Source organism: Saccopteryx bilineata, chromosome 2 (assembly GCF_036850765.1).
Source record: "Saccopteryx bilineata isolate mSacBil1 chromosome 2, mSacBil1_pri_phased_curated, whole genome shotgun sequence".
NCBI classification, from domain to species: domain Eukaryota; kingdom Metazoa; phylum Chordata; class Mammalia; order Chiroptera; family Emballonuridae; genus Saccopteryx; species Saccopteryx bilineata.
In genome coordinates this window covers 376,192,721-376,213,866 of record NC_089491.1, presented here as the reverse complement: position 1 = coordinate 376,213,866, position 21,146 = coordinate 376,192,721, and the positions used below count along the sequence as shown (strand labels likewise).

The following is a 21,146-nucleotide window of genomic DNA, read 5'->3' as shown; positions in this document are numbered from 1 at the left end:
ATAACATTACTCGGTGGGATAAGCAGTTGAAGGAAACTGGCAGTTTGGTGGAGAAACCCTGTTCTGGTAGGCCATCAGTCAGTGATGAGTCTGTAGAGGCTATACGGGATAGCTACCTAAGGAGCCCTAAAAAATTTGTGTGTGAGCCCACATCAAACTGCACTGAATAGGTATGAAACTGGGAGAGTTTTCCTTTTATTTGGAGCAGATTTCACATTTCTATCGTCTTTTGTTGCTTTCCTATGACCAGTCAAAAGTGCACCATGACTTTACGGACACACTGTATTTGGGTAATCCATTTATAAGGCTTGGTTTTCTGATTTCTAGCACATTTTAGAGATGGCGACCATTCAGCCCAACGCTAGGAAGGCAAAGGTACCAGAATATGGACCTGTGTGGAGTGGAATAGCCCAGGCCCTCCAGCTAAGCCATTGGGAGGGAGAAGTGGGCCTTCACATTCCCATGTGTCCTGGGCCATCAGAGTTAATGATGGGAAATCACTGTACCAGCAGCAAGCTTGGCTTTCTCAGTCCACTGTGGCCTTCCCTTAAAAAATAGGACCTTAATTCTCATACTTCATTTTTTTCAAGCCTAGAATTTTCTTTTAAGGAGTCTGTAAATTAGGGTAAAGCTGAATCTGTTCTGACCTTGTCCTGAGAATACAGTCCAAAGAAACTGGAATCAAGTTGAGAATAACCTGACTCCTCACTCTCTCTAAAGCTACCATCTCAGCAAACAGACCAGGCCTCACTGGGGGAAATGGTTTTCTTTACAACAGCTGCTGAGTGCTGACTGTGGAAACAAGACGTGTATGCTTAGGGAAGAGGCAGCATTGGTGGGTTAATCCAAAGCAGTCACTCTCATCATGCTACTTAGTTTCAACCCTTGGGGCTTAAAATGTACATCATTTTGCAGTCTGAGTAAGGTTTGGTTATATCCTGTTTGTGTGAGCCCCTGGATTAAGGCAAAATGAGATGGGGAGTGCTTTGAGCAGGATCCACGGCCAACCAAAGTAAAGAGAGGTAATCCAGGTTGGGTAGGGAAGCAGAGAAACAAAGCACACTTACTGGGCAAACGATACATTGCTTTCTCTGAATATGTGAAAACAGTGCTTTAAATAAGTTGTTTCACCCCATGCCCCCAGATCTGTCTCCAGGGTCTCTGGATAATTCTAAATAGTAGCTAAGCTGTCGTTGCCACCAGGGAGCCAGAGGATAAGTGCAATTGTCATTTCACCTTGGGATCAAATCCAGCTGAGCAAGTGGCCCAGATGTAAAGGATTGGTTAGAAAGACCAGGCAGAGACCAGATGGCCACAGAGCTGAAGTCCTGGAGGCTGAAGTGTTGTTACCTTGGACTTTAGAACATGCATTAGTTTTCTTACTGTTCTGGTTTTAAAACATTGAAAAAAGAAAACGATGCCCTAGCCTATATAGCTCGGTTGGTTAGAGCCTTGGCCTGAAGCACAGAAGTTGTCAGTTTGTTCCTCGGTCAGGGCACATATAGGAACAGATCAATGTTCCTGTCTCTCTAAAATCAATAAAACTAAAAATCACCATAATGAATAAACTAGAACCAACTGCCAGGAAGATGCATTCTTTATTTTTTTCTCCATGGTTTATTTCAAAACAGTGGGTATAGGGATAACATTATTGTTCCTAGTTAGACCAGACCCAGTGGGATTGTTCTGAGGTGCATAGTTAGCAAAAATTTGCATTGGCTCAGAAAGGGTGGGGTTAACCAGCCAGAGCCCAGAGCAATGAAACACTTCAATTCTCTGAAAGGCCAACACAAGGGACCTAGGTAAGTGGAAGGGCCTAGATATGGGAACAAGGGCATCTAGTCTGTTAAAAAGTGGGTTACTCCGTACCTTTTCCTCCTGTTTGGAAGTGGAGCACTTGCTGCTTTCTCTGTGACGAGCCATGTCTGCCCGGAGTGCTCACATGCAGACTCGTTCTCCCTCATTGGGTATTTGGTCTTGTTTTGCCCGTCCTTCTCAGAATTGCATCTGCATCTGTCCAGTTAGCAGGTGGGCTTACTGCCGCCTTTCATGCCCCTGCCCAGTTCTGCCATGGTTACCCTGCTGGTATCCGCCCCCGCTCACCCCTGCCAGTCCTGGGACTTCTTTGACCATGTTTTTCTCCTTCCTCATTTCCCTCTGGTGGTATCATCTAATTCCAGAACTCGGTTATCTAGGATTGCCTAAGTAAGGGTAGCCTGAGCTGACTTGGGAGAATAGAGCTAAGAACAGGAGAGAGCTCCCTAAGAAAGAAGGCTTTGTATTTACAGGGTGCCCTCTCCCCAGCCCTCAGGCCTCTAACCTGCCCTGGAGCACTACTCTTTCTGAGGGCAGTTCCAGTGCTGGCTGTAAACAGGACCTCCTTTCTTTCCCAGGCTTCTCGGAAAGGAGACTAATGTGGGCCTCTTGTTACTGAGCAAGTGATTTGGAGTGGCTCTCGCATCAGAACCAGAGATTCTCCTGGCTCCAGTTGCATTGACAACAGAGAGGGGTCCCTTTGATGACAGCACTGAAAGGCTAGGAGGGGCAGAATGAGCCTGTGAGATGAAGTCTAGAGACTGGGAAAGATGGGGTGGGAAGAAGGGGAGGCCATCTGAAAAAGCAAACAAGAGGCTTACTACTTGCACGAGGAGACAGGGTGTCTGGAAGAGAGAACTCGACCTTGGCCAGCGTGGGGAGGACCTAGGGTGCTTGTCTGTCCTTCCCTACTCTGTCTCTGACTCTGCTTTGGATGCTAGATGATACGGATGTGAGAGTGCTTGATTAGCTCTGCCTCAGTAGTCAAGCAAGGCAGGTCTGAGGATCAATTAAGCAGAAACTGGAGATCTAAAGTCAAAACAAGGTCTTGATGTCATTTCGGGCACTTCGTTTGAGCCATTTAGGTTTTCCTCTTATTTCTCTTTGAACTTGAATTAAGTTGCTTCTTTTTTTTTTTTTTAATTTATTTTTTTTTTATTCATTTTAGAGAGGAGAGGGAGAGACAGAGAGGAGAGACAGAGAGAGAGAAGTGGGGGAGGAGCAGGAAGCATCAACTCCCATATGTGCCTTGACCAGGCAAGCCCAGGGTTTCGAACCGGCGACCTCAGCATTTCCAGGTCGACGCTTTATCCACTGCGCCACCACAGGTCAGGCGAATTAAGTTGCTTCTTAAGCTTCCTATGGTGACCTGTGACCCTCACTACTTGTGCAGCCAGTGCCTTGTGTGGTATAGTTTCTTAAGAAAGAAGAAAAGAAAGAAAAAAAGAAAATAAAGGAAGGAAGGAAGGAAGGAAGGAAGGAAGGAAGGAAGGAAGGAAGGAAGGAAAAAGGAAGGAAGGAAGGAAGGAAGGAAGGAAAAAGGAAGGAAGGAAGGAAGGAAGGAAGGAAGGAAGGAAGGAAGGAAGGAAGAAAGACAAGAGCCTGACCAGGCAGGTGGTGGCACAGTGGATAGAGCATTGGACTGGGACGTGGAGGACCCAGGTTTGAAACCCTGAGGTCGCCAGCTTGAGCACGGGCTCATCTGATTTGAGCAAGCCTCATCAGCTTGAGCCCAAGGTCACTGGCTTGAGCAAGGGGTCACTCAGTCTGCTGTAGCCCCCTGGTCAAGGCACATATGAGAAAGCAATCAGTGAACAACTAAGGTGCTGCAACAAAGAATTGATGTTTCTCATCTCTCTCCCTTCCTGTCTGTCTGTCCCTATCTGTCCCTCTCTCTGTCTCTGTCACAAAAGATTAAAAAAAAAAAAGAGATCCTTTGTAGACTTCAGAGAATAATAGGGTTTCCCCATGAGAAAATGTGGGCGGGGCACTGCTGACTCCCTTTCACCCCTAACATTGGCTTTTCAAGTGAGTGTCCAGACACAGACGGCTTGTGTTGAGTACTGTAGCTAGATAGGAGGATTCGTTAGAAGCCGAGGGTCTGGCCTTTGTTCCCTACAGCAGGAAGAATTGGAAGTAAAGAGAGGGTGCAACTCTCTGTTGGCGTTTGAGCATCCTTCTCATACAATTTGTCTTTGAATGAATTGATTTCTGGCTTTCCTGGAGAGGGGAAGTGGCCAAGCGTCTTTGTTTCAACTCTTTGGGAACACCTAGGACTTGGAAAGGACCTTGGCTTCTGAAAGGCAGCCACCTGATGTTTGACCTCACCCGACTTTAAACTGGGAACTGTTACTCCCAGTCCCAAGGATAAACGGTTGGAGGGGCGAGTTCTTCATGTGGAGCTGTGGAAGCCACTTCTCCTTGGTCTTCAGTTAGGGAAGAAGAATTCTGAGACTCAGCTTCTTGGAGACTTGGCCCTGCAGCTAAGCTGGTCCTTGGCTCAAGTCCTGAAGGTCCTTGGAATTCTCTGACACCTTCCACAGTAAAAGAACTGGCTGGCTCGCTCACCTTGGGGCGGGGGCTTTTGCTTCCTGGAAGGGAGCCACCCAGAGGTCTCTGGACCGAAAGGCGTGGTGGGTTCTCAGGGGCTCTGGGGAAAAATATTTCTGTCTGAGTTGCTGTTAAAGCCAGGAGGCCAGATTCCTCAGATGGGGCTCCAGTTCCCTCCCAAGGACAGATGTCTGCCATGGTGCCCTTTATTTTATTCCCTTCTGGATCTGTGATTTCCCACTGACACAGCTCTGCCATCCTGCCCCCGATACTACTTGCTCCATGGGGACTGACTTTGGCTTGGTCAGTGTCCAGAGCATCTGGCTGGGGGGAAAGTCCATCTGAACCCGTGCCTTCCCAGGGGCAGACTGTCTCCTGCTCTTTGCTGCCTTTTGCCGCTGCTTTTGAAATATGTTCTGCAATCCTTCCAGACTCTGCCTTTTGAAGGAACAGCTCTCCTTGCCTTTGGGGTTCTCTGTCCACTTCCTCTTCTGGGCCCCTCTCCTGTGCTGCTGCTGCTGCTGCTTTACTCATTTGCCATGGGCAGACGTCTGCTCTCTTGGCAGAGGGAGCCTCTACCGTTTCCCACGGACACACTTCTGCTGCCCTGGCCTCCACACTGCCTGCTGCCTCAGAAGTGCCTCTGCTTCTGTCTGAAGCCCGTGGGGCTGGTGGTGGAGACAGACCTCCACTGTCCTGACTCTCCCGGGGATACACAGCCTCCTGCACCCCGCCTGCCCTCTCTGGCTTGTCCTGAACGGCCCCTGCTGCGGGCTCTGGTTTTTCTGAGGCTCTCTCCTTCTCCTCCTCAGGTTCCCCTTTTCCATTCTGTGTGGACATTCCTTCAGGGATTCCTTCAGTCACCCCCCAGGGACAGACCTCTGCTTTGGCGCTGCTGTCAGGCTTACGAGCATCAGGGGCAGGAGTGTCCCATGGGCACACCTCAGCGCACCTGTCCCCAACTCTGACCAGTTTCTGAGACCCAGCTTTCAGTTGGTCAGGGCACTGAGTTTCTGAGTAGGAGGAAGAGACTGCCGCGCCCTCCCCGGAACAGAGAGGTTGTAGCTCACTGTCTGCTTTCCCCCCATCTTCAGCAGTGACTTCCGCTTTTGAAGATGGAGCTTTTTCTTGGGTTACGTGTTCTTGGAGGGAACCTGTTTCGGGGTCTGGTATCTGGTCCCCTTTCTCTCCTACCTCATCATTGCCTTCTAAGGAATGTCCCTCTGACACTTTGCTACTCATGCTGCTGGGCGAGTCTGAGACCTTGGGGGCCTCAGTCCAGGGTTCCCTCAAGTTCTTCTCCCAAGGACAAAGAGCTTCCCGCTCCTGGCTCAGTTTTGTCTCTGCTGTTGATATGTCTCCTTCCAGGGGGGCGAGTCTCCCCCTTTCTGGAGTTTCCTCCCTCGGCCCTGCTGAACCACTCGCTGTCTCTTGTTCCAGTCCCTTCCCAGTTGCTCCATTTACCTCCCAGGGACAGATCTTGACTTTGTCACTGGCAGATGCTTCCTCCACCTCCCAGGGACACACCTCAGCCGGCCTGCACCCCACGTGGCCCTGTTCCTGGAGTCCAGCGTTTAGTCCGCCAGTAGCCACAGTGTCTGAGTGCTGAGAGGGGCCCCCTGGAGCCACGCTCTCCCACGGACAGGCCACCTCCCGCTCCTGGGCTGGCCTCTCCGGGTTCTTTGGAGCAGTAATGGCTATCTCACTGGGTCCAGAATCTGCAGAATCCTTTCCTGTACTGTTTGGCAATGTCCTGATGGCCTCAACTCCCAAAACTCGTTCGTCCCCTGTTCCGGCACTCACTTCCCAGGGACAGATCTCTGCCTTCTCAGCAGACAGGGAGTCCTCCACGTCCCATGGACAGATGGCGGCAGTTTTGCTTCCCACACTGCCTGCCACCTGCAAGCTGGCTCTGGGTCTGTCTGTGTCCTGAGGACCTGGTTGTGGGGGGAAGCTGCCGGGGTCCATGCCTTCCCAAGGACAGATTGCTTCCTGCTTTTGGAGCCGTCCCTCAGGCTTCTCCCATGCTGTGACATCTTTGATTCCTGGTGTTTCAGGCGTTTTCTCCTTGTTCTTCTGCGATTCTCCTCCTTTGGGGTCTCCCTGTGGACAGAGCTGCATGGCTGTGCTTCTTCCATTGCTGAGGAGCTGGCCACCAGCTCTGGGTGAGGAATTGTCCAGACATGGGCTGGAGTGCCCAGGGGCTGTGTTTTCCCAGGGACACGCCAACCCCTGCTGCGGACTGGGGGTCTGCACTACTTCCCCAGTTTGTTCGCCCGTCTCTCCAAAGAGCCCTTTGCTGGAAGCCTGGCTCTCTTCTTGGACAGATTGTCCACCCGGGCCCTGACACAGCAGTTCCTTCCCCACTGCCTCATCACTCAGCTCCCAGGGACAAATCTCTGCTTTCTTGATAGCAGGAGCCTCTGCTGCCTCCCACGGACACACCTCCACAAGGCTTCCCGAACACTCCGGCGTCCCTGGGGCCTCAGAAGAGATCGCTAAGGGGCCACGGAAATCAGTCCTCTCCCATGAACAAAGAGACGCCACATCTCGGTCCTGTTTCTGCTCTTTCCGGCAGGTTGCTTTCTGGGGGGCATTTTGCTTTTCCTGAGGGAGCTTCTTCACCCCTTCTTGGGATGGTTTCCCATTCTCTCCTCCTTCACTTGTCTCCCAGGGACAGAGCTCTGCCTTGGTGATGTCAGGTGGTTTCTCCTTCTCTCCTCCTTCACTTGTCTCCCAGGGACAGAGCTCTGCCTTGGTGATGTCAGGTGTACCAGCCTCTGGGCCTGTGACTTTCTGCTGACACTTCTCCACCTGTCTAGCTTCCATACTGCCCCCTACCTCAGACCTGCCCTTGGGTCTCTCAGAGTCCTGAGGGGCAGACTGAGGGGACAAACCCCTGGGGTCCGCATTCTCCCAGGGACACACTGCCTCCTGCCCCCCGACCAGCCTTTCTGGCTTTTTCCGAGCAATGGCAGCCCCATCTTTGGGCTCTGATTCTTCTTGGGAGCCATCCAGATCTTGTCTTAACATTCCCCTTGCAGGGCCTCCTTCACTCACCTCCCAAGGGCAGATTTCAGCCTTGCTGCTGGCAGGCAGACACGGTTCTGACTCGGTGACTTCCCAGGGGCACACCTCTGCCACCCTGCAGTCAGCACTGCTGAGGGGCTGGAGGTCAGCTTTGAGCAGGTCCTGCTTTCCTGCAGGGGCTTCTTTTGCTTGCTCAGCATTTTTGTCCCCGACTGTGCCCTGCCTGACTTGCCTCCGTGCGGCAGGCCCTGTTTTACCTGCTCGCTCATCATTCCCTTCCCCTTGGCCCTGGGTTGTCCTCCTCCCTCTGTCTTCTTGTTCCCTGTTGCCCTCCTGGTAACCGACACTGAGCATTCTGCTGGTGTGAGCATTCTGCTGGTTCTGGAGGGACTCCTCATCTTCACAGGGCGCTAGGGCGGCCTGCTTACTCACCACCTTGCGCCCACCTGGCCGGGGGGATCTGGGGCATGCCCCCACCCCCTCTCCTGAAACTCTGCCCTTCTCCCCCTCAGGGCTACCCTCCCTGCCGTCCTTTTCTGTGTGTGTGCTCCGAGACCGGGTCAAAGCTTTGATAGCCAGGCCGAGGCTGCGCACAGAACCCTGATGAACAGGGCTCCTGAGGCTGTGGGATTTAGAGAAGACCTTGGGCCTGTCCTCATCCACCTCCTCCGCTTCCCCCTGGAGACGCCTATCATCAGCATCCATCCCGTCCCCCCCAGCACCCCTTTTCTCTATGGCAACAGACAGGGCCCTCCAGAGCCTGGCCCGAGCTGGGGCAGGGGAGTGGTGGCCTTGCTCTGGCCCTGAGGGGCCTTCTTGAGCTACAGTTTCTTTCTTGACTGGCAGATCTGCATTCTCCCAGGGGCAGATGAAGGTGAGTAAGCTGGGGTTCGGGGAGGGAACTGAGAATGGAGCTAGAACCGGGCCTGGGGCTGGCAGCAGAGCTGGAGCCAAGGTGGAAGTGGGAGACAGCATCCTCGGCTCTCCCAGGCAGGAGCCAGACAGGGCCATGGCGGGTGTGGAGACCTGGTGCTGGAGGGGTGGGTGAGGACGCCCCCTCGCAGCCTCCTCTTGCAGCTTCCCAGAGGAACAGGAGCCGTCCATGCTGCTGTCCTTGGCAGGCGACGGCGGGGCTGACAGAGGGGCCCCTCTAGCGCGCTCCAGCCTCCTAGCCGACAGCCTCCGAACTGGGCTCGCCAAGGCCGCCTCCGCCTTCCTTCTCTCCTCTCGCTCCTTTGCCTGCTGGTAAGTCTCCTCCAGGTAGGCCTGGCTGGCCACCAGCAGGGCCTTTTCGCTGGAGGCAGCCATGACGCTGAGCGACTTCTGCAGGGCGGCGGGCCGGGCTCTGGGGAGCGTCTCCCCCACCGTCAGGTTGTGGGCGCTGGCCGACTTGACGCCCAGGGCCGGCGGCCCCCGCGCGGACCCCCTGCTCTCTGCCCGGGAGGCCCGCCTGGCCAGCTTCCTCCTCAGCAGCGAGTCCAGCAGAGGAGGGTCCTGCTCCCGGCGGTGGCTGTGGTCGTAGGTGCTGCGGGACTTGCGCAGGGCGCGGGGCCCCTCGGGCGCCTGGGAGCTGGAGCTGAGAAGCCGGCGGCGGGAAGAGCCCGGCAGGCTGCTGCGGCCCGGGGAGCCCAGGTCCCGGGAGTGCTGCCGGGCCAGCGCCTCGGGGAACTCGGCCAGGTACCTCATGAAGGACCGGCCCAGGCCCTGGCGCGAGCCGCCACGCTTCTTGGGCAGGTGGGGGTTGTTAGCAGCCATTTCTTTGGTCTTGTGGACCTCCAGCTGGGCATAGAGCTTCTTCAACTCGTCCTGGGGGAAGGGAGCAGCAGGGAGGGCAGGGCTGACATAAGCACGCATGGGCGCGTCTCTCCTCCCCATGGAGAGACCTCCCCGTGGCTGTTATCCCTCTCAGCCCTGAGTAGACCACTTTTTCCCCAGGGAAATCTCTTTCCTACCAAGCTGTGTCTTTCCTTGCATTTAAACCTCTCAGAATTCACCTCTCCCTTTCCCTAAGAACAGCGCCCACCTGTCCCAGCCGGACCCACTCAGCTCTGAGGATGCAGTGTGTTCTCCCTTCTCTGGGGCACTGGGTTCTGGTGGGCAATCACCAACGTGGGGGGACAGGAAACCCGAGGCTGAGGCTGCTGACCCGTCATGAGCCTCGAGGGTATTATTTCCTTGACCTCTCTGGGGCTCTGCTTCTGTGACGTAACAAGAACTGGCTGACTAGTATTGGCTTCCTTAGGAGGATTACTGGGGACTAGTGGGCATGAAAAGTGCCACATGCGGGTGGCAGTGATACAGTGGGGCTTTGAAAGTCTTTTATATTTTGGGTTTGGCCCCAGAGCCAGAATAGCGTGAGGAGATTGGTTGCTGCTCCACAAAGTAGAGGACCGAGGGCGCGTGGCTGTGACAGTGTCCTCCACGCTCCCTGCTTCCCTGCAGGGTTGAGGTCTCAGTTCACTCTATCCCCAGGGGGTAGGAGGCAGGGCAGGCCGAGCTCAGCGGGTGTGGATGATACAGGGAGGAATGAGAGGCAGAGGCAACTGGGACAAGGAAGGAGTGAGGAGATGAAACAAGTCAGGTGTACCCTGACCAGGCAGTGGCGCAGTGGATAGAGCATCAGCCTGGGACACTGAGGATCCAGGTTGGAAACCCTGAGGTTTCCGGTTTGAGCGCAGGCTCACCGGCTTGAGGGTAGGATCATAGACATGACCCCATGGTCACTGGCTTAAACCCAAAAGGCGCTAGCTTAGAGCCCAAGGTTGCTGGCTTGAGCAAGGGGTCACTGGCTCAGCTGGAGGCCCCATGGTCAAGGCCCATATGGGAAGCAATCAATGAACAACTAAGGTGCCGCAACAATGAGTTGATGCTTCTCATCTCTCTCCCTTCCTGTCTGTCTGTCCCTCTCTCGCTCTTGCTAAAAAACCAAAACAAGACAAAAACCAAGTCAGGTGTAGAGATGGGCCCCGGTGAAGATAGAGGGGATGGACAAAATGGCTTCCTGAGATTTTCCTACACTGTAGGTTTCATAAAACAATGGGCTTAGCCCTGGCCTGTTGGCTCAGTGGTAGAGCGTTGGCCTGGCGTGCAGGAGTCCCGGGTTGGATTCCCGGCCAGGGCACACAGGAGAAGCACCCATCTGCTTCTCCACCCCTCCCCCTCTCCTTTCTCTCTGTCTCTCTCTTCCCCTCCCGCAGCCGAGGCTCCATTGGAGCAAAGTTGGCCCGGGCACTGAGGATGGCTCTGTGACCTCTGCCTCAGGCACTAGAATGGCGCTGGTTGCAACAGAGCAATGCCCCAGATGGGCAGAGTATCGCCCCCTGGTGGGCATGCCGGGTGGATCCTGGTCAGGCGCATGCGGGAGTCTGTCTGACTGCCTCCTCGTTTCCAACTTCAGAAAAATACCAACCCCCCCCAAAAAAAAACCCCAAAAAACAAAAACCAATGGGCTTAGACCACAAAGTGTCCTTATTTCCTCCCCACTGAGCCTCTCAGGGTTCCCATGACTATAGTGATATCCCTAACCAGAGAAATGAGAGTCTGGATGCTCTCCTGATGTAAGACTCAGGAAGAACTTTCTTTCTTTAAGAAAGTCAGGTCCAGGGAAAGGGGGTCCAGCGTGGAAACCCTTGGTAGCCACTCACTGCCTGAACTGCCTAGCCCCAACTGACACTAGAGTCCCCAACTGCCCCAGGGTGCTGGGGACTCGGGGGCTCCTTAGTCTGTCTGCCCCTGGAGATGTCCCTGCTGCATGGGAGTGGGCAGCACGGGAGATTAGAACTCCGCTCATGACTCTGCTCGCCTCTAACTTGCCAAGCGTCTGGGCCTCAGGGCTCTGGGTTCTGAAATTTCGGGGTTCTTTTCACTTGAGTGATATGTGGCCTTCCTTAAATAGAGCCAGGGGAAGTAGTTTAGGGCAATGGTAGAGAAGGAGGGAGGGTCTCAGGGAGAGGGAAAGCTAGAAGCAGGGCAGTCCCCGAAGGCGAGCACCAGAAGGAGGCGGAGAGGGCGGCACGTACCCGGATGTCTCCAGGGTCCAGGCTGCGCTGGCTCCAAGCGGAGGCAGTGCTGCTGTCAAAGTAGGAGCCTGAGCGCTGCAGGTCCAGCTCGTCCTCATACACCTCCTCCACCATCTCCTCTCGGGGAGGAGCCCCCGGCTTCCAGAACTGGCCAGGGAAATGGGCATGATCAGGACAAAGACTCGCCTCGGCGCCCTGTTCACGCCTCCTCTACCTGCCCCGTGGAATGTTTTTACTTCATGAATATTCATTTACCCCCTCTCTGATTCAGAATTTCGGGGTCCAAAGACTTTTGCTCCCTCTCATCCTCCCTGATCTTCTCTGGCTTAGAGACCAGGGACTCTCAACCTCCTGTCCCTGCAACTCCTAGCCATGTCCTCAGCTCCCCCCTCCTCTGTAACTGCTTCCAAATTGACTTTCAGAGTCCACCCTCTTAATGCTGTGTTACAAGGACCCCTCTCGTCCTGTTCTAATTTCGCTTGCCCAGGGATTGGAGGTAGCTTCCTCCCCCGAGTGGGCTTCTTGCTTAGGGTTCCTGTTGATCAGAGCCCACACACCTGCAGGGTGTCATCCTCACCCTGACCTGGAGAGGGTGCTGTTGCAGATCCACAGTGCTCCATGACAAAGGAGCTGGGACTCTCTTACCTCCGGAAGGGGGAAGACCTCACCTTGGGGATGAAGATTAGAGCCAGGGTGGCGGTGACTGTGCTGTGCGTGTGGAAGAAGAAGAGGAGGAGGGTCCAGTCCGGGTGCAGGGAGGGAACCAGCACAAACCTGACAGTGTGACGGGAGGGAGATTCTTATCTACGGGTGGGAGTGGCCCCTCCCCCCTCACCAGTCTCACTGTTCCAGCCCCAGCCCTGAGCTCTGTGGAGGTGCCGGTGGAGTGAGGAGAAGCTCTTCCTTCTTGCCCCCTCTAGGATGTAGGTGCTACCTCACGGCTCACGTTAACATCGACCTCTCAGCCCTGGCCGGTTGGCTCAGCGGTAGAGCGTCGGCCCGGTGTGCAGGAGTCCTGGGTTCGATTCCCGGCCAGGGCACACAGGAGAGGCGCCCATCTGTTTCTCCACCCCTCCCCCTCTCCTTCCTCTCTGTCTCTCTCTTCCCCTCCCACAGGAAGGCTCCATTGGAGCAAAGATGGCCCGGGCGCTGGGGATGGCTCCTTGGCCTCTGCCCCAGGCACTAGAGTGGCTCTGGATGCAACAGAGCGACACCCCAGAGGGGCAAAGCATTGCCCCCTGGTGGGCGTGCCGGGTGGATCCCGGTCGGGCACATGCGGGAGTCTGTCTGACTGCCTCCCCGTTTCCAGCTTCGGAAGAATGAAAAAAAAAAATCGACCTCTGAAAAGCCCTCCCATACCACTCCGCCTGGCCTTCTCTGGCCGCCTAAGCACAGACTTGTGCCCCACAACTCTATTAGGGACCGTCCTGTGGATGGTTTCTGCCTCCACCACAGGGCCCGGTCCTTACGGACACACAGAGGCATGCTGCTGGGACAGCTGAGCTGTGTGGTGGGAGAAGGCAGAGAGGACTGAGCGAGGGTGGGAGGGCGCTGCCTCTTCCTGGGTACTGGTGAGACACGGGGTGCAGGAAGGGTATCTGTGGGGCAGGGAGAGAGTGCAGGCGGGGGCCTTCCTCACCCTGCTGAGGCAATAGCAGCGTGGGCAGGATGGCTGGGGAAGGAGGTACACTCATCTGGGAGAAGCAAGGAGTAGTGCCAGGTGGGAGGAGTCGTGGGTAGGGGCTCGCCCTCACCTGGCTGCGTGGAAGGCAGCAGAGAGCAGCAGCTCGTTGTGCAGGGCGAAGCCCATGTAGCGCGGCTCATGGAAGGCTGAGGGCACAGCCCGGGTGGCGTGGCAGAGGAAGCTGCCCCAGCACAGGAGCAGCATCTCCGCTGTGGGGGGCAGGGAGGGACAGAGCCGGCGCCATCTCAGCAGCCAGGCCACCCCTTTCTCTGTAGAGCTTGCTGGGGGGAACCTGGGCCAGGGGTCCGGGTACAAGGCAGGAGGAGCAGGACCAGAGGGTCTGTAGATGTGCAGAGCCAGGGGCCAGAGACTGGGCTCAGTTAAAGCAACTCACCCACAACCATGATGTAGTCCCAGCGGTCATGGTGGCACAGGTAGAAGTGGCGGCCCATGGGAGTGTGGCCCTGGGTCACCAGGGGCATGTTCAGGATATTTCGCTCCAGGACCCCCACTGTCCACACAACCAGGAAGCCCAGTACTAGCAGCAGGAGCAGCCCCAGACGCCGAAGCAGCTGCCCACTGCTGACATGGGGGCCCCGCTGGGCCGTTCGAGATAGAAACAGCTGGAGCACTCTACAAAGGTATACAGGGGGAGGACAAAGGACAAGGGGCCAGGGCTCTGTCCTCTGACCACTGCTCCCCACCTCTCCACATCCCTGTCTTCCTATCCCGTCCATGGTTCACTGCCTCCTTACCCCAGAAAAGTGACATGAAGGGAGGACTACAGTGATTGGGACAGGCCTCGGGGTCATGGGAGTGGAGCTGGTAAGGGTTTGACTGTGAAAAATGCCATTCCATCAATGAGCTTGCGTGGCTGGAAGTGGGCAGAGTGAGAGCAAGGTCTGCTCCAGCCCCTACCTACCTATAAAGCTTGAGTATAATGGTGCCATAGACAGTGGCAAAACCCAGCAGCCGGACCCAGCGAAGAGCTATGCAGCGGAATAGACTGGGCTTGAAATATAGGATGAACACCTGGTGAGGAGGGGACAAAAATGGCTGCTTTCTCCTGCACTCCTAGTATGTGCCAGGTCTATGCTAACTAAGCATATTGTTGATCCTCCTAACAGCCTTACAATAGAAGCATCATCACCTCCACTCTGCACAGGAACAGCTTAAGAGTCAGAGAGGTTATGTAACTTGTCCTAAGTCACACAGCAGGTCATAGAACTTTTTAAGCCTCGACTATTTGCTTCTAGAGCACAATGCCAGCTTGCCATTTGTGGATCTGAGTAGGGGTATTCGGCGGTCCCTGAATCCCCCCAAGAGGGCAGAGAGGAGGAAGCATTCTGGGCTTTGGAGGGTACCTCACTAGGACTGTGGGGACCCTGGGAGGTGGAGGTCAGCCTCTGACCACAAACTTACTGGGAAGTAAAGTAGCAGGGATCCAAAAAGGATGGTTTCCAGCAGGACAACGCCAGACGCCCGGATCCTCTGTGAACCAGGAACAAGAGAGGCAGGTAAGCGGAGCAGTGGGGGAACAGAGCCTGGATGATGGCATGGGAGGGTCGCAGGCCTGTTTTAGGACCACTCAATGGCCCTGGGCCAAGACTTAACCCAGAAACTTTAGCTCCGCCCTCCACCCACAGCCACGCCCCTTGCTCCCACCATAGGCTCTTAGCTCCCCCTGCACTAGACTGGGTAAGGCCCAGGTTTCAACCCCCGCCAGCCTAGTCCCATTCTCCCAACCCCAGCCTGGGCCTTGCTGTAGACCTGGGCTCAGAGCAGAGGCTGCTGGAGCTAGAAAGTACCTCATGCACCCCTCCACGCTTTGGTTCAGACCGCACCCTTGTCTAGACACCCCCTTCTCTGCCCATTAACCATCCAGTTGACTTTCAAGCCTGGGTCAAATGTCACATTCTTCAGAAAGTCTGCTATGCCATCTCAGGCAGGACAACTGGGTCCTTTCTCTAAGCTGCCACAGAAACCGAGGCATAACTCCATTCTCGGCCCTGTCCTGCTGAGCTGTCTTTTTATTTACATGTCTGCTTCCCCCATTCACCTGGGAGCTTCCTAAGGGTCCAGATCACTTCCCCTAGTACCTATACACTGCTTTGAATCAAATCCAATGCCTTCATTTTACAGGTGAGGAAACAGGTCTAGGTGTGAGGTCACCCGCCTAATGTCACTGACTGTATTAGATTAAGAATCAAGACCAGAACCAGTTTCTCCCAAATTCTCGTCTTAGGTAGCCCCTGGTCTCCAGTTGACGCTAGGGGCCCAGGATGGGTAGGATGGGCGCGCAGAAGAGAGATGTGGAGCCCTCCTTGCCTTGCTCTGGCGGCAGCGGTAGGACAGCAGCATGCTCAGGAAGACAGCTGACATGCAGCACGCCTGGCAGGCCAACACTGCTGCCCGCAGTGCCAGGGCTTCCTCCACCAGGCACGGTGTGGCATCCATGCAGCTGGTGCAGCTCTCAGCACAGGGCTGGCACTGAAGCAGCCTCCTGGAGCTGCCTTGCGGGGACCCAAATTGCCCAGTAGGCTGAGTGGCATTCTCCTCTAACCCTATAAAGAACAAGACAGGTGCAGGAAGAGGGGCGTGGCTGGAGCATCCTGAGATCCTAGCCTTTTCTCCCAAGAATCACCACAGTCCTCTCCCTGCCCCCGAAGGTGGCCTCTGGGATAGGGGTCAGGAGGGAGGAATGAGGACGTGGGTACTCCTGAAGGAGGGCAGGGTAACAGGAAGAGGTGATATCAAGCCAGGGCTCATTGCAAGGTCAACTTGCAGCAGATCGGCATGTTATGGGCTCATCCTCAAACTAGATCCTGCCTGCCTCTTTTGCTTCTCTCGACCTTCTGCCCTTGCCCCACAAATTTTCTCCCAGTGTCTCACCCCTGCCTGCTTTCCCCGGATACCCCCCTCTAACCAGCCCAGCCTGTAAAGCGCCTGCTTGGCCCACACCATAGTTACATACCCCCAGAGTGGTTTGCCCCGTAGAAGCCAGGTCGGCAGCGGCAGAGGTAGCGGCCGAGGACAAAGCCCTGACTCTCCAGAGGGATGCACTGTGAGAACGACAAAAATCAATATCTATTTGTATGGGGCTTTCCCTCCTACGTAGAGATGGAGGATCCAGCTACCTTCCTATCCATCGCACCTGGGTCCACACTAGGGAATCTCACCAGAAGCCCCCTAGTCCTAGGAAAGCCTCTCTATGGAGGCCCTCCTTTACCTCACGCCCACTGCTTCTCTTCTCAAAGAGACACTCAAACAAGGAGTACGGGGCTAGATCATCCCTTCATTCAGACCAGCAGGGATGGGAGCCTCACAGGTCCTACTTCCCAGTGCCCCACCACACCTATGTACCTACATCCTGCTCTGAAGGGTCCCATCAGCCTCCCTCTTCTGGCACACAGGTAGATTGAAAAGGCTCCCCCAGAGGGGTGACTTCCTCTGTCAAGGGCCATCTGCCTTCAGCCCAGGACTGCTTTCTCCAGCCCGAATGCCAGGCTAATGCCAGGCTAGTGAGGTGCCAAGGCTAGCTCTTTATTCCACCTGCACCCATCCATGCTTACTCAGCAGGGGACAGACAGAGCAGACCTCAGAGCCAGGGAGGAGGATGAGCACATGGACTCACCGTAGGGAGGGAGGGCAGCTCACTGTAGGGAGTGGCTAGGAACAGACAGCATTAGGCAAATGAAGGGTTGGACTCTCAGAGATTCTATATCCAGCCTGACTTCACTAAGGAAGGTTAGAGGGTGCTGCCTCTGAAGTCATGGCCCAGCCTCCCCTCTTTCCCGGACTGCTGGGACCCGCTCTGCTCCTGCCACAGCCTGCACAATCAGACAAGAGCCTGCCCAGAGCTGTGAATGTGGCTGGGTTTTAAAACGCACTGGAAAATGGGATCCTTTCTCTGTCTCCGAACTTAAAGCTTCAAACACATGTGCCCTGAAGAGCAGCTGATGCCCAAACCGGCCCCATGTCCCAGCAGGCTGCAGGGCCTCGTCCTGGCTTTAGTTCAGCTCAGGAACAAGTATGCAGCCAGTGTGGCTGTAGAGCAGATTAGTGCACTGGCCTCCCAGTTCCCCAGTACAGGGCTTGCAGGATTACTGGCCATTGCTTTCCATTATCCAGATTCTCCTGCATCCATGGCTTAGATGTCGCTGGCATCTGGGCTGGGTTCCATCATCTATACCAGTCCCAGGGTTCTTCAGGTTCCTGCTTTGGTTAGTTTTCTCCCACACCCCAACCGGCAATTTCACTTATTACAACAAACACCCACTGAGCATCCTTTGTGGGCCAGAAGGAGCCTGGAGCTCTGACATGATGTGACAGTGTGGTCCAGCAGAAGGGAAGGGGATGATTGACAGAGGCTCAGGAGATGGTTCTGGAAAGGGACCCTGCAGCATCCCGTACCAGAAGGGAAAGCAGACAGGGAGGCACACTGAGATTTCAAAGAAATGAGGGTGCATGTCCTGGGTAAAGGGTGGAGGGGGGGTAGGCTGTAAGTATCCTCACTTTTAAAAAGCCTAGAAGCTCATTTTTATCTCATCACTAGACACTCCCCTGAAGCCCTTCAGAGGCTGTTTGCCCTGCCAGCTGCTCCTGGGAGCTGGGCAGTGGCAGTGGTGGGAAAGGGGAAGGAGGCAGAACCCAATGCCTTCCATCCTTACCTGGGTGCTGTTGAGATCACACAGGTGCGTGTTAGAGTACCAGCCTGGGCCACTGTCACACTGATTGATGTCCACACTCTGAAGATCTACGTCCATCTGTACCTGCCCCCTAGGGCAGTGAATTGGCAGTTAGGGTACAGTAAATGACGCCAAGGTGGACATGTGTCCTTGAGCCCCGGACTATGGGCAATGCAAGCTCTACAAACTTTAGCGCAGTGGCTGCAGTGTGTGGAGAGGACACACATGCATTCCATTTCTCCAATGCTATTAACCCTCACTGTCTCTTTAGGAACAATCCCTCTCCCCATAAGTCACCCCCCATCCCCCACCCCCAGCTTTTCAACATCCTAGCATTTCCTGATTTCTATCAAATGGCAGAGGGAGGGGCCCTGTCAAGACACGTGGGCGCTGGGGCTTTAATGATCTGTCTAAAGGGGGGTTTTACACTTCCCCACTGCGTGTATACACACACACACACACACACACATTCACACACGGAGCTCAACTATGAACGACCCCTCACTCTGCCCAAACCGGGTCTGAATCCATTACAGCAAAGGGGTAACAGAATGGAGAAGCCCAGAGCCGGACTGCTGGGACCCGCTCTGCTCCTGCCACAGCCCGCACAGTCGGACAAGAGCCTGCCCAGAGCTGCGAATGTGAGCCTGCCCAGAGCTGCGAATGTGGCTGAATTTTAAAACACACTGGAAAATGGGATCCCTTCCCTGTCTCCGGACTTAGAGCTCCAAACACATGTGCCCTGAAGAGCAGCTGATGCCCAGACCGGCCCCGTGTCCCATCCTTCCCCCTTTCCCACCACTGCAGGGCCCCAACCCCTGCTCTGGTTGAGTGGGGAGAGAGCTGGCAGGGAGCCAGGCGTGCTGCCCGAAGCAGGGGAGCTCTGCTGGGGACAATGAAGGGGACACGCAGCCGGAAAAACAATGTTGGTTGTTGAATGTCTATAAGTACTGTGCCCATCGGCTGCCTCCTTCCCACCAGGGCTCCCAATCACCTCTTTGATTCTGGTTAAGGGGGGGCTAGTTATTTGAGGGGTATCAAAGACTTCTGGGACAGTGAAACCTAGTTGAAAGGGCAATGGCTTTAAGCTCACCCCACCCTACAATTTTCCCTTCTCCAGCTCGGGGTTGCTAGCAAGCCGTGGATTTAGCTCCTGAAGTGCCCACGTGCATGGATTGCCATTCTCATCCTCACCAAGCCCTCTCATGCCGCCTAGATCCACTACTCAGACCTGCGGGCCAAGACCAACACCCGGCTATACCCACAATTTGTACGCACACATATGTGCATACCTATGTGTAAATCCATTGATTCATACATGTATGCACACACACATCTCTATGTGTTGACACATAGTTACAAGTTCCCAGATCGACTGCAAATGCACACTGCTGAATGCAAACACATACATCTACGTCCCCCAGACACATACGTGCATGTCAAAGGGCCTATGCAACAGTTGACTGGACTTGGGCCCCCTTGCCCCCCACAAACCCACAAATGCATCGAATCCTGCACCAACCCACCTACCTGGTCTCTGGACTGAGGTCCGGCTTGAGTCCATAGAAGGTGGCCGAAAGTGTGATAAGCCAGCCAGGACGAAGCTGGCCCTCCTGGCATTCCAGGAAGGGAGGGGACAGCTTCACATGCTGCATGTCCCCCAGATAGCCATCTCCCCGTGGCCACTTGGGGCTTCCGAGGCTCCCTAGGTCATTGGTCAGCACCCGCTTCTGCAGGGCAGGAGGGTCCAGGCCCCCAGTCAGGCTCTCTTCCAGCGCCTTGTTCCCAGACAGGTCCTGAAGGATGGTCTCCTCCCCCATTCGGGTGGCCTGCAGGGCCAGCTGCAGGTGGCTGGCCCCTGGTGGAGGGTTAAAGGTCAGCAAAGCCCGATATGCCCTTGGGTCCCCCTCGGCCACGCTGCGGACTAGCGCCTGGTACCACTCCACATCCTCCTCCACACTGGACTCGCGGATGTCGTTGGCTTGTAGTAGCATGTTGAGGAAATTGGTGGCCTGGGCAAGGGTGCCCGCTGCCCTCCCTAGAATCGGGGGGAGCCCTAGACTGGCTCCTGCCCCCTGGACTTCATAGTGCTCACTGCAATTAGCACCCAGCAGCTTCTGGGCATCTCCAGAGTAGAGAAAAGCCAGGGCTGCTTCAGTACCCTCTGGGGGCACCAGCATGGGTACATATCCTGGCTCAACTTGGGAGGGCAGCAGGGGCAGAGAGCGGAGGGGCTGCAGACCCCCCTGAGCCCAGCCACAGAGAAAACAGCAGCCCAGCAGCCTGCACACAGGAGGGGGCATAACCACATTCCTAGTGCCCATCCTTGGGGCAGCTCTTAGGGACCCTGTGGTCCAGGCTGTCTGGGGGATTTGGTGGCTTAGGAAAGGCCAGATAGAGGCTGGCTGCAGCTGGGGACTGTCTGCCTTCCCACCTCCTTTCCTTGCTTTCTCTCTTCCTCTCTCCCTCTTTCTCTTCGCTTGTTGTGTCTCGCCTGTTTTCCCTTCTTTCTAACATCATAAGCTGGCTTCTGGACGTAGGCACGAGGGCTCTGTCTCTGCCTGTCTGTGTGGCCCCCATCGCAAACCCTCTTAATCCTGGCACACCACTCTTCCCTCCCCCTCTTATCCAGTATCTGGGCTCCCTGCCCCCATTCTCCACCTTACATCTGTTCCAAAGAGAGATAGATGGGAGGGGAGAGGAGGGACTAGTCTCTCCCTCTCTTCCTGCCTCCCTCTGCCCTTTGCTCCATTAGGAGAGATGGGTAAATCCAGGATGGGGCGTCATAGCAACCACAGATGAGCCTGAGCTCCTCTCTCCACCCTTCTGCTCCACTCAGCCTCCTGGCAGCAGTTGTGACGGGCATGATAAAGGGCCAAGCTGCATCTCCTGGCATTCTGCTCTGGCTGCCTGTGCCCCCTGACACCATCCATGTTGCTGAACTGGAATTTGAGATTGGGGATGGTGAGGGTGGGAAAGAGAGCCTCATATAACCATAATCAATCATTCAGACTGGCAGTTTAAAAAGTGTTTTTCATGCGCATTATCTCAGTAAATCCTCCTCACAACCACATATGGCAAATGTCCTTATTCCCACTTCACAGATGCAGATATTGAGGCTCAGAGACTCACCAAGACCACCTAACTGCCCACTCTGAGTTGGGACTCAAACTCAGAGCTCTGACTACCCATCAAACCACGACCACCACCTGGTTGTTCATCTTCAGAGACCTTAATCAAGCCCTAATACAGAGAAGTAAATCAAGCCCAGAGAGGTGAAGGGACTTCCCTAGGACCACATTGTTGCTATGACAGAGTGGGAGCCCCCACCAGGTTCCCACCTCCCCACCCAGGGGATCC

At 55.2% G+C, this 21,146-nt stretch overlaps 1 protein-coding gene across 1 annotated transcript; it reads right to left on the bottom strand.

The window, feature by feature from the left end:
* Positions 1 to 3,379: 3,379 nt before the first annotated feature.
* Positions 3,380 to 20,300, bottom strand: GPR179 (G protein-coupled receptor 179). The gene is made up of 11 exons (XM_066263810.1): positions 19,317 to 20,300; positions 17,769 to 17,877; positions 16,073 to 16,160; positions 15,427 to 15,662; positions 14,521 to 14,589; positions 14,021 to 14,130; positions 13,493 to 13,731; positions 13,169 to 13,307; positions 12,083 to 12,188; positions 11,415 to 11,561; positions 3,380 to 9,201 (listed from the first exon to the last, which is right to left on the bottom strand). Exons 1-11 carry the CDS (start codon positions 20,108 to 20,110, stop codon positions 4,165 to 4,167), a joined length of 7,074 nt encoding a protein of 2,357 aa, XP_066119907.1. The 5' UTR covers positions 20,111 to 20,300; the 3' UTR covers positions 3,380 to 4,164.
* Positions 20,301 to 21,146: the final 846 nt, after the last annotated feature.

Coding starts and splice junctions, on each gene's coding strand:
- GPR179 (XM_066263810.1), bottom strand. CDS start 20,110: ATGGGCACTAGGAATGTGGTTATGCCCCCTCCTGTGTGCAGGCTGCTG. Junction 16,161..17,768: donor GTGATCTCAACAGCACCCAG/GTAAGGATGGAA, acceptor TCGTTCTCACAG/TGCATCCCTCTGGAGAGTCA. Junction 13,732..14,020: donor ATTATACTCAAGCTTTATAG/GTAGGTAGGGGC, acceptor ATACCTTTGTAG/AGTGCTCCAGCTGTTTCTAT.